The following is a 12,833-nucleotide window of genomic DNA, read 5'->3' as shown; positions in this document are numbered from 1 at the left end:
AAGGAGAAGTTCTGAAGACATCGGGGAAAGCATTGAGAATTAACTGTTGGGTCTTTGCAGGCAGATTGAACGCTCTCTAGTATAAAGTATAGATAACATAACATAAAAAATATTGTTTCATTCAGCAGCCTTTATTTAGTACAGTTTAACTCCCTCTTTCCTCCTCCAAAAAAAAAGAAGTTTCACCCAAAACAAGTATAAGCAATATTTCTGGGGAAAAAAAAAAAAAAATCAGACTAAGCATGTAATCTGTTTTCTGCCTGTCTCTTTGATCATATTCTTCAGGTAGTACTAGCTTTGGTACTGTGTGTGCAATTGTAATTTAAAAGCCCTTCCATTTTGATCTTACTATACACTTGAAGGTGTAAAAATGCATTCACATGTGCTATCCCAAGATTTGAGTTAGTATATACTACAATTCTATTATTTGTGATGGTGATCTTGGATAATGTGGAATGATGAAGAATATAGGTAGAGTTACTGCTTGTAGTGCGGGCTTGTGGTGTCTTTGCATGTCGGGTTTCTCATAGGTGTTCAAAGCAATTTTGGCCTTAGAAAAAGGCGTAGCACATTCACAAAGTTATTGTCTGAATTAATACATTTCCCTGAAAGTAGAAACATTGGCATCACTTTGCAGTGACAGCTACGTTAGCTCTGTACAGAGCTAATGTGGACAGGCAGGATTAATCAGTTCAGTCATATCCCACATAAAAATGGCTAAAATCTTCAAAATGATATTTAGGCTCTATCTGTATCTGAATTAAAAACTATGTTGATTGACTATTCCTTGTATAGAACCAGCTTGTGGTTTTTTGTTTCTGTGGCATGGTTAAAGCAGGCCACTGACTGTTTCACAGTCAACTGATGTATTTTTTGCATAATTAAAAAGAAGTAAAGATGGAAAACCTATTTTGTTAAGATGTCTTAGAATTTGTGTTGTCCTATCAGATTTTATAACCATTGTGTAAAAATTGTGTTAGTATGAGATAAGTATAATTCCACTCCATGAGTTTACATTTAAGTTGATAGGAGTGACAAATAAATTGCAATACAGGCTTCTGGAACATCACTCACAGAAATTACATTCCAAACATAAGTCTAGTCGTGTTCACATGCTATAAAAATCTTTAAAATCCTTTTTAAGAATAATTTTTGATTTTCAATATAAAATTAATATTATTTGTTATTGTAATTTTGGTCTTAATCCCACAAACGTATGTTGTTTCTTAATTTTATGCATTTTTGTCCTTCTAAGTCTAAAAGTTACTCATAAAATAGGATAGTATGGAATTTTATTGGATCTTGGAGTTTTCTTTGATCTGTTCAACTTCTAAATTTTCTAAGTATAAATCTTCAAGGCTTTACATGAGCTACTTATGTCTTGTCATGTAGTAAAAGTGATGAATGTCTCATTTTAAATGACAAATACAATAGGAATTTTCTGTCATGGTAAGAAAAAATTGATGTATATAACCTGTTTTGAAACTGATGTGACAGTTTGACAGACTGTTTTGATAAATGCTTTTGAGTGTTGTAAATGGATGTTATCTGTGTTCTCTTACTGCTGACACTTTGTGGAGAATTCTATATGTGTTTTTAGACCGATTATTGTGACCAGTCAGCAATGAAACAAGACAAGGCATTGTTTCATGTTCACAGTATGTAGTTGGCCTACACTGTGTACTTTTCACGTGCCAGCCTTTCTCACCAAATAGAATACATCTTGTTCTCCTCAGCACATTAATTGTGTTTTGGTGCTGACACGGATTAACCAATCTTAACATTTATTTCAATGTAAAAGATTGTATTTGGAGAGAAATAGAACTTCTTGCTAACTACATACCCTATGTAAAATTGAAATTTATAAAATGTAGGTTGGTCATTTTCTTTAATTCACTTTTTCATACTTGGAAATGCTGCAGTTTTCACCCTTGCCTTTGGCCAGTACCTGTGTGTGAGAACCTTCATGATTGCAGATACTTCTTTTAAGAGTTAGGAATCGTTATAAATATTTTATTCTTAGAAAAGGGAAAATTACTTTTTTTTTTTTTTTTTTTTTTTTTTACATTTGTAAGTCAGCATAGTGCATTCCATCACCTATCTTTTTAAGCTATTTCAAAGTAATTTAAAATATTTTCTTTCTGTCATAACTTTTTTTTTTTTTCTCCTTTTCCTCCGGGTTTTCAGCAACAAATGAGTATATTTTTGTTTCCCTCTCACTACACAAGAACCAATCGTGATTTCTTTCTCTGACAGTGAATTGATCTGCCATATACTCCCTCTGTTTGTTGGTTTTCATAACATAGTTTCACCAGACGATGAGTCTGTCCCCTGAAGTCTTTAATATCTCTCCAGTTTCTAAACTGAACACTTTTTTCAATTTCTCCCCCCTGCCTCCAACCTTCTCATCTGGTGCTTTCTTAACACCTCATGGATATTGAGCACATCAGAGCACATCTGGGAAACTGGGATGGGCTGCTGGGTGACTTCCTTGCTGCTCTGAGTCTTTTTGTGCATTCCTACAAGAATGAAAAGTGATTCTCAGCCTTTATTTGGTGAGGCCTAGATACAATTTTAATGTTTGGTCCTGAGAAAGTATGATGGAAGCTCTTCACCTTGCTGTTACACTGTGGTTTGTGCTGGGCATCGCTGCCCACATGCATGTTCAGCCATTTGAGTCCTCATTTCCATGGTAGTAGTGTCTATAGGAACTGAAAGTGTGGAATGATGATTTATACCTAGGGGTTGCATATTTTGCTATTTAGCATAGTCTGGATGGTCTGATGGCTGGACACAGCCTTTGGCCTGCATCATTCTAGAATCATAAGCTGGATCCCAGTCTTCATCTCCTGCCTCTGCCAACTGCAAGACCTTTGGTTAGAACTGCAAGTTGCAGGACTAGATACTTAAAAACTTGGGATAATTCCGATCAAATCAGGAAAGCTAAAACAAATATTTTTCCACTTCTATAATAATAACTCCCACTCCTACCATTGTAATATGTGAACAACCATGGGAGAAATTTGTGAACAAGAAATGTAAGATTTAGATTCTTTCAAGGAATTGTTCACCACTTTAAGCCTGTTTCTGTTCATTTAATAGCTGGTTAATATTGGGAATGCAACAGACTGATTCTTCTGTATTTGTAACATGAAAAATGCTTGTTCTTTACATGCAGCGCTACCCTATTGGCTTTCTTGGTTGAGCTTCTTAAGAGTTCAGTAGCCATGCAAGAACAAATGCTTGGTGGAAAAGGATTTCTAGTCATTGGCTACCTCCTCGAAAAGGTATATGTTTTTGATTGTTTTGTTCTTTGTTCTTAGTATTCTACTGCCATTCTTGTATTTCATCATTTAGATGAAATCTAAAGGCTGGTAGAATAAAACATATCTGTGGTTTTAGACATTTTTATTTGTAATTCTTCTAAGTTGTCTACAGGAGTTGTTTGGTTTTTTTGTTTGTGTGTGTGTTTTGTTTTGTTTTGTTTTTAATCTTATTTGTCTCTTATCTTCCAATATTGAAGGAAGCAATTTTTTGGATCCTGTTTACCTAATTTATGCTTTTACTTTAGAGCTGTTTGTGAATCACTTTAAATGTATTTTCTTTTGTGTTTCTACACTCTCTGTCCCCTAAACTCTCTTTTAGGCAACCTGTATCGTTCCCAGTTTGTACAAGCATATCACAGACATGCAATAATTTAGGTTTACATTTCTTTGTTGTGTGTGTTAATAAAAATTAAGTTAGTCCTCTGTGGCTTATTTCTGAAATTGTTGATGTAGTTGATCTGGGTTTTGAAGAAAAAAGCTATAAAATAATTTTCTTTATGAAAAAAAACAGTTGCAAGTGGCATTTCCTTTGCTTATTTGTTTTTAGACATGTTGAGCAGTTATCACAAAGCTGAGTTTCAGTTCAGATGCTTACCTGACAGATGTTATCTGCTCCCTGGCCCCAAAACCTTATGAGATCCAGTTACTGTAATTATGCACAGCTGACAGTAGTTTGTTTTAATATTATTAAAATAGTAATACTCTTACAGTTGAATCTTATGGCTGTGACATTCTCGAGTGGCTGATATTATATGTGATCAGTATAATAACAATCATTTGAGGAGTTACCTTTATAGTTTTGTGTTCTCCAATGATTAAATTATGATAATCATGCATTTAAAAATGTATTGAATTTTAAAGAGGAGTTATAAATAATTTCTCTTATACTGATGCCTATGTTATTTGCACCTAGGAAAATACATTCTTACAGAGAAAGAGTTTACCTTCATTGAAGTATTATATGAAAGTAGATTATTCTCTTTGCATCTATGTTTTCCATACTAAATAAGTGTGATTTAAACTGTTGAAGGATTATTGTAAGATTTTCATTTTTGTTTTATTTTGCTGTGGTAGGTTTTCTTGTGATATATAGTCAGAATGAATTTACAAAGCTCTTAGCTCCAGTTCTGTATGTTATGTGCAGGCAGGCCAGTGAGTCCACATGGAGTCCTTTGCTCTTGAATAGAGCACTGTGGTTCACACACACTGAATACATTGTACATTTATATGTACAAATAAATGTACATTGTACATTTGTTTTTTGTTTGTTTGCTTGTTTTTTAATGCTATATTTGCCTTGGTTGAAGTTTTTTAAAAAGATGTATTTTATTTTTTTCATTATATGCTTCTGTTCAGTTGGCACACGTCAGGAAAAAAAACCTTTTGTTTCCCAGTCAGGCTCTATTTTATTATTTGTAAATTATCTGTTGTTCATTTTCTGACATGAACATCAAAATAACCTGTTTGTTCTTATTAGCTGCAGACTGTTTATTGTGATTTGTGATGTACAAGCCAAAGGAAACTCAATATCCAGACTGAACTTGTATTACTGACAAATGGACTTCGCATCTAAAAATAACAAATCTGCATGTTCCCAGACTGTATTTATAGCATTAAATGTAATTGGAACATTTTGTAGGGAAGGCAAATGGGAGGATTTTTAGTGATTTTTTTCCTATTGGTTCCTTTTGTTTACTTGGTATATAAAGAAGTTTGTCAAAGACCACATGCCATGTTGCTACTTAGGAGCAGGTCTTAGCAGTGGTTTCATAACATATGCTATGAAGTTGAACAGCTCTCTTAAAATCTGAGGAAACTTTGAACCCAAATCCTTAATTACTTATGTTTAACAAAGCAAGTTTCGCAGTAATATGTATTTACATGTTGATAAACCAGATTTCAGTAAGACACACAAACTAACTAAAGAAGAGCTAAGGACTTCAGATGGAAGTTCTCAAGGCACTGTGTAGCATGATGTAGCATGCTGACTGGCTTGTATTAAAACAACCAAAAAAGGAAAAAATAAAAAGGATTTACACTGAGTTGATTAATATTTTGAACTCATAAAATGTAGTCCTTAGAATGATCATAAATATTATTATGAAATATAAGTTGTTGGTATCTTTTTGTATATTCCTTTCATATCCAATGAAATAAAAACATATGAGGTTGCATATATTTAGTAAAGATGAGCCTGGTGAAAATATCGTTTAATATTTCTGCTGTATTTTAATTAAGAAGTTAAAAAAAAAATCCTTTTGTTTTTAATGATTATTTTTCCCCAGTCATCTAGAGTTCATATAACCAGAGCAGTTCTGGAACAATTTTTATCATTTGCAAAATATTTGGATGGATTGTCTCATGGAGCACCTCTGCTGAAGCAATTATGTGATCACATCCTTTTTAATCCTGCTATCTGGATACATACCCCTGCAAAGGTAATTGTACACTTGACAGATGTTATGACTCTTATAAAGTGAAGTGAAATAGTAGTGTTCTTATATGCCATGGGACTTTTATATATATATATGTATATACACATATATATATATATTTGTAATTTATGAACATGGTAATAGCAAAAACTTTTTAGATCAAGAAGTCTATCCCCTGCTTAACTATAATCTCCAGTGAGTCTTATGCATTTGTAAAAGTAGTTAAAACCTTGCCTAAGATTCTGGCTAATTCTATCAAAATACTGTTTCTGGAAACCCAGTCCCTTCTTAAGTGGTTGCGTTGTTTTCCTAGTGATAAAGCATAAGCGTATGTATTTTTATTTGTAAGCTAAAAGTAAGCTATCTTTTATTAGACATTCACATACATTTTCCCTTTTGATTTAAATTATGTATTTGGTTTCATAAAACTATAAAAATAAATCTCATTTATCTCTGATTATAGTGAAAAAAAATATTTCCCTAAAAAATCACAGTTCAGAAATGTGGACAAAAGTGAAAACTGGCATGGTCCTAAAACCTAAAAACATATACTTTTAGTATAAAAATACAAAATATAATACAAACCAGCACAATTATTTTTGCATTAATCATAATCATAGACAATTTAGGTTGGAAGGAGTTTCTGGAGGTTATTCCAGATGAAGATCCAGTCTCTGCTGCCTGTAAAGCTTTTTTTTTTTCTTACATTTTTTTATATCCTATCCAAAGTAAGTCCTAACAACTCTTCAAATTAAAGCTGTTAATATTTAACTTGCACCTATGGAAATAATTATTTCATTTCTTAGGTGCAGCTGTCCTTGTATACCTACTTGTCAGCTGAATTCATTGGAACTGCTACAATTTATAACACTATACGCAGAGTAGGAACAGTACTGCAGTTAATGCACACACTGAAATACTACTACTGGGTGGTTAATCCTGCTGATAGCAGTGGCATTACTCCTAAAGGGTTAGGTAAGTACCATGCATAAGAAATATATTATAAACACTTTCTGTATAGCAAGGTTTATGATGTAAATTTGTCAAAGCTCCTTGGATTTATAGACAAGGAAAGTAATAAAATATAGACAAGGTAAGTAATCAACAATAATCAGTACCAGTCTTCAACAATACAATGACTGTACAAGTATTTTTAGTAAAACTCTGACAAGCAAGTTACTCACACCATTCTTTACATTTGTGTATTCCCAACAGATTCTTACTCTGGTCTTCAGTGTTATGTGGGGCTACTTTAAAAACACAGAAAAATCACTGATTCTTCTGTACCAAAGAAGAAATGTTGTATATCTCATATACCAAACAAAGTTTTGTAGGGTTTGAATATCATAATGATTGATTTGTAGGGTTAATAGTGACATTGAAAACAGAGTGGAAACCTCTGGTTCTTACTACTGAGATTTCCAGTTCAATAATATTGTCCTTACAAAATAGAGATTGATTTAACTTTGTTTATAGTCAGGTGCTTCGTCTAGCTCAGGAAACATTAAACAGTAGCAACAACAAAATATGATAATACATGAAGGCTAAATGCTGCATGTAACAGATGTGTGTTAACCAGAGCATCAAATCATTGTAATCCTATACACTCCAGCTGTAATGTCATTACATTTAGCAGACTACTTGTGTAAAGAAGGGAGGATTTGGCAGAAAGTCTCTTAAAAAATAATTGATATTAGAATGTTATTAATTATCTTTATTCTGTTACTACATTACTGTCATGCTGAAAAATTGAACAACTGAGAGATGCAGTAGTGCTGTCAAATATGCAAATATTTAAGAATCTGAATACAGATAAGTTATTGGCTAATTCTTCTATTATTGGAGCTATGTTCATAGCTCTATGTAATTATTTTGTGAATAAATAAAAATTGAAGGAACAATTCTTATATATACTCACAGGCAGTGGAATTATAACTTGTTGAGGCCCACAGGAATAGCTGTCTGAGGATGCTTAATCTAGGATAAGAATTGTTCCTACCGTTTTTATTATTAACAAAAAAAAATAAAAAAAATAGAGCTGGGACCTCATTCAAAGTTATCTCACAGTATAATGTCAGACTAACTATATTCTTCATAGAATAATTAAAAATTGCTTTAAAAATACCTAACAAAAGCACACTGCGCTTCTGTTCTCTATTCATTTGAATGAAAAATTTGTAATATCAGATTATGAAAATTAACTGCAGCTGTTCCTTAATTAGCTTGGATTTATTTATTTTTTTTAAATGATAAAAAAGTATTTTCCACTGATACTGACTCTGTATTCCCTCTGCCCAAACGGAATTAAGCCACATTCATCTTTAGTACCTACAAAGTAGGTGTTTCAATTTGAGCTAGATGTCTGCCGATAATAAACAAAGGAATATATGATGGATTCAGCTGCCTGCATTTGGCTTTCGAGCATTGTTATAGTCTCTGTGGGGCATCCTACTTCCTTTCCAGGGTCTGCTGCAGAAAGATGCAGGTGTCCTGTGTTTCACTGTTAGCAATGTGTAGATATCTTAGATACCTTATGGTGTGTCAAATTGCACTGGAATGTACGTTTAGGAAACTGAATCCTGACCTGAGTCAATACAGACTCTTTGGTTTGTAAGGTGTTTGCTCTCTAGTCTCTATTGGCTATATTGACTAGCCCTCCACTGACTTCAGTGGAAGGTTAGAAGCAGGTCTTATGTGAAGCCAAGTATACTGTAGATGTCTACAAGTAGGGTTAGCTGAATCCTGCCGTAGGACTGACTCTCCAGCCTCGTGCTTGTGACGTCCTGATGAAGATTACACTGCAGTGCTGCTTAGGCACAGTTTTACCTCCAGGCAAGCTAACCAGAAATGAGCTCAGAGAGGAATTAGGAAGTTAGATGCCCAGCTGATGAGTTTATAAACACACTGTTATTTGTGACTGTTGAATGACCAGCTACTGGGAGGTAAAGTTTCCAGATGTCAGCTACATTTACATCTAGATAGAGATCTGGAAAATTGCTCAATTAGTTTGAGATTGCAAGTTTGATTATATTGTCTACTTTTTGCTCTAATTCTTTTTTGTTTGTTTGTTTGTTTCTTTTTTATTTTAGTTAAAGAGTACCTGTAGTTCTGCATCATGATACTAGTTCCTAACAACACTTTGGAAATGTATTGCATGTTACAGACTTCCCTATGGCTAGGCTTGCTCTTTTGTGGAAATTGTGTGACATTTCTTTCTGCGGGAGATATGGCTTGCTTTTTCCTTGCCCAGATCTGCCTCTCTGCAGTGAGCTGTATCTTTTGAGTATTCATATCTGTAAGGCCACTTGTGTAGCTACAAAAAATATATAATGTATTCATCAAAATCTGAGCAGAAGGCATGGGGTACACAAGGACACAAAATTAAGAATGAAAAATGAATCAGTTACTGTGAATTAGCATACGTATGGCTCTTTTACTTCCCTATCTTTTCTCTAATTCTTATGTATTTTAAGGGTGTAGTACATTCTCTTCTCATTTGTGTCAATTCCAGACTAGGCACATTTGTTTCTGTAAGAATACAACTAGATAGCTCTCTAAAATGTAATTGGATAGTGCAGATTACTGTTTGTTTGGTGTAGTGGTACGACAACAAAAATCACAATTACTAAGGCCTGTGCAGTGTAATTGGGAAGGCATTTTATATATGGTGAGTCCATGCACCTTTTCAAAATATGTATAGATCAGAATTTCCTCCTTTGGTCAGCTAGATTTCCAGATAAACTTACCTTTCTTCGAGGCTAATTTCAACTTCTTCCTTGTTCCTCCCTGTTGCTTAGACTGCAGAAAGTCCTATGTATTTGATACAGCTGTATTGTGTAGTATTTCCTATCTAAAAATGACTTTCATTGTATTGAGTTGAACATATTGGCTTGCCAGGGAAGAAGATCAATGACATGGCACTGTATCAGCAAATCAACAGTAAGATTTTTTTGCTATTATGTTACAGGCTGCTTCTGCTTCTAACTAGCACAAGGGTAATAATTATGATAACTTGTAATCAAATGACTGTGGAAACATATTAATTTCTGATATGATTGTTGCTAAATTTCATTTCATATTAACTTAATTTCATGTTGTTTTATTGAACACACATTAATTACGTTCATCGATTGATAAAATTCCCTAAAACTTTTCAAAATGTTTGATTGACTGGATATTATATTACTTCATTACTTTTCTTCTCCAGACATCCATTTTTTTAACATTAAGTGAAATCTGCCAATGTGATGTGGAAATCTGGTTGATTCAGGCTCATGATCTTAGAATGCTACAAATAGAAAAAGCTGTAGATAAGCTTTTAAAAGCTGCCTTATGTTTTTTTCTTTACACTTCCATTTTCAGCAATTCATAACTTCACCAGTCCTAATAAATCAGAGAAGTTAACTGTTCCAGGATGTTGTTTTTGTGTTGATTTTATTAAATAGCATGCAGCCACTACTGCCACATATTGTCTGCAAGTTTACCATTCATTAAAAAGTAACATAGTGTGTAAAGAGAAGTTTGTAGAAGCAAGAAATTTAGGCTTATAAAATACAATGATGTGAACATTAGACTTGCTGCCTCAAAAGTGTCATTTGATATTTCAGAATGAAAGAATGAGACCTACTGAGTGGTAGTTTTACTGTGAGAAACAGAAAAATATCACAATATGAGAAAATCATAGAATTGCAGAATGGTTTGGGATGGAAAGGACCTTAAGGATCATCTAGTTCCAACCCAAGGGGTTGGAATAGTGGTCTAGTGGACACTTTCCACTAGAAAGCTTACCACTGAATCAAAGCCCCACCCACCTTGGCCTTGAATGCTTTCAGGAATTGTTCATCCACAGCTTCTCTGAGCAACCTGTTACTGTGCCTCACCACCCTCTGATTTAAAAATTTCTTCTGAATATTTAATCCAAATCTAATCTCTTTTAGTTTAAAGCCATTACCCTTTGTCATATCACATCACTCCCTGAAAAAGTGTCTCTCCCCAATTTTCCTTTAGGTTTTAAGGCCTAGAAGTCCACTATAAGGTTGTAGAATCATAGAATCATTAAGGTTGGAAAAGACCTCTAGGACCATCTGATCCAACCATCCCCCTACCACCAATATTACCCACTAAGCACCACATCCAACCTTTCCTTAAACACCCCCAGGAACGGTGACTCCACCAATTCCCTGAGCAACCTGTTCCAATGCCTGATTGCTCTTTCTGAGAAGAAATTTCCCCTAATTTCCAACCTGAACCTCCCCTGGCGCAACTTGTGGTCATTCCTTCTAGTCCTGTCACTAGTTATCTGTGAGAAGAAGCTGACCCCCAGCTCCCCACCACTTCCTTTAAGGTAGTTGTAGAGAGGAATAAGGTCTCCCCTGAGCCTTCTCTTCTCTAAGCTAAATAACTCCAACTCTCTCAGACTCTCTGCATAGGAGAGATATTCCAGCCCTCTGATCATCCTTGTGGCCCTCCTCCAGACACACTCTAACAGGTCTGTGTCTCTCTTATGTTGGGAGCCCCAGAGCTGAATGCAGTATTTCAGGTGGACACCACCTGAAATATAGCAGTATAGAGAGGGAGAATCACCTCCCTCAACCTGCTGGCAATGTTTCTTTTGAGGCAGCTCAGGATAAGATTGGCTTTTTGGGCTGCAAGCGCACATTTCTGCTCATGGAGAGTTTTTCATTCACCAGTACCCTCAAGTTCTTCTCAGGCTGCTCTCAATGTATTCTCTACCCAGCCTGTATTCATGTTTGGGATTGCCTGAACCAAGTGCAGGACCATGAATGTAGCTTTGTTGAACTGCATGTTGTTCACATGGGTCCACCTCCTGAGCCTGTCCAGGACGGCATCCCTTCCTTCCAGTGCATCAGAATGAAATATAGTATTTCCTTATCAGAGACATCCAAAGCTTTAAGCTAACTTGGAATAAGACCTTTCAAATCTGAAAGAAACTTTAATATAAATCATGCCAATATCAGAAATTTGACCATGTTATACTGTTTTCAGATAATTTGCTATCATATTAAAAGTAAGCTTATTCATGCAGACATTTTAATAGCGTAATGCTTTCTTCTTGTATACATTTATAATTTTTTACACAGCAATATCGAAACACATTTTAATATTAGCAGTTTGATTTACTATTACCTGCAGACATTTTTCTGCTTTGAAGTTTTATTGCTTTCTCCTGTCTTAATAAAGCACAAAGTTGGGTGTGTTTTCTGTACTGACTGAGTTTAGTATACCCTCTTATTTGACTAACATTTTTTCTCAAAAAAAAGTGAAAGTTCACCTCCTGATTCTTCTGCAATTCAGCTTATAAAACAGGACATGCAAACATTTTGAATTACTTAAAAACTCAAATGCTTGTTTCAAATTTGGTTTTCTATCTTCTTTTTCGTTATTGCTTTCATATTTCAAATTAGTATTTCTTTCTTAATTCACTATGGTAAATTTACGTTTTTTTGTTTCCTTCTCAAGTATTAGAAACACTATTTCAAAATGTATAGATACTTGATACATATATGATACTTGATACATTTTTTAATATAATTTTGCTTGATAGTTTTACATTTCAGATGTACATGTACATAAAGGAAGCAAGTTTTCCACTTAATACTATGGAATTGAGTTTCTTATTTTATTGTTGTGTTTTGTTTAATTATTTGTTCTTGATTCATTTGCCAGTTATAAATAGGTGGCAGGAAAAAATGACTTGTTTTTGAAGACCACATTAAATGGAAACCTGTGAAATAATCCTGAAATTAGGAAGTACAGCAAAATAGTACAGCAAAATGCTGTGCAGACCATTCTTCCAGTACTTGTAGCTAACTGGTTTACCTAGCGTTCAGTTTCTCTAGCCTCTGTTATTTTTCTCTACCAGTCCTCTTTTAATTTTCAAAGTAATGAAGTCTTTTGAGTAGAGACTCTCCCTATTTTTCTGATTCTAAGGCAATGAAGTTTCAAAACACAATTAAAATACAAGGAAAAAACAGTAACGGAGGACAAAAGCAAAAAAAGAAAAAGCATTGTTCAGTCTGCTTGGCATATAACCTGCAAGCAAGAACTCCTT

General features: G+C 34.3%; 1 protein-coding gene and 1 long non-coding RNA gene across 5 annotated transcripts in view; one reads left to right on the top strand and one right to left on the bottom strand.

Annotated features, from left to right (window-relative positions):
• Positions 1-12,833, top strand: part of NBEA (neurobeachin) — a 514,417-nt gene that overhangs the window by 144,295 nt on the left and 357,289 nt on the right. For both annotated transcript variants that reach the window (XM_032190243.1, XM_032190252.1), the window contains exons 11-13: positions 3,179-3,287; positions 5,612-5,764; positions 6,568-6,736. In XM_032190243.1, the coding sequence (XP_032046134.1) occupies positions 3,179-3,287; positions 5,612-5,764; positions 6,568-6,736 (431 nt within the window). The remainder of the gene's footprint in view (positions 1-3,178; positions 3,288-5,611; positions 5,765-6,567; positions 6,737-12,833) is intronic.
• The window catches only part of LOC116490770, a 153,064-nt gene that overhangs the window by 47,356 nt on the left and 92,875 nt on the right, over positions 1-12,833 (bottom strand). The window contains exon 6 of one of the 3 annotated variants that reach the window (XR_004253409.1): positions 11,107-11,712. The exons of the other annotated variants lie outside the window; for them this stretch is intronic. This is a non-coding gene — a long non-coding RNA (uncharacterized LOC116490770). Of the gene's footprint in view, positions 1-11,106; positions 11,713-12,833 lie in introns of those variants that run through there. 3 annotated transcript variants of the gene reach the window in all.

The sequence above is a fragment of the Aythya fuligula genome, chromosome 1 (genome assembly GCF_009819795.1).
Source record: "Aythya fuligula isolate bAytFul2 chromosome 1, bAytFul2.pri, whole genome shotgun sequence".
NCBI lineage: Eukaryota > Metazoa > Chordata > Aves > Anseriformes > Anatidae > Aythya > Aythya fuligula.
Note: the sequence above shows the minus strand (reverse complement) of the source record. Positions and strands in the feature narration are given on the sequence as shown.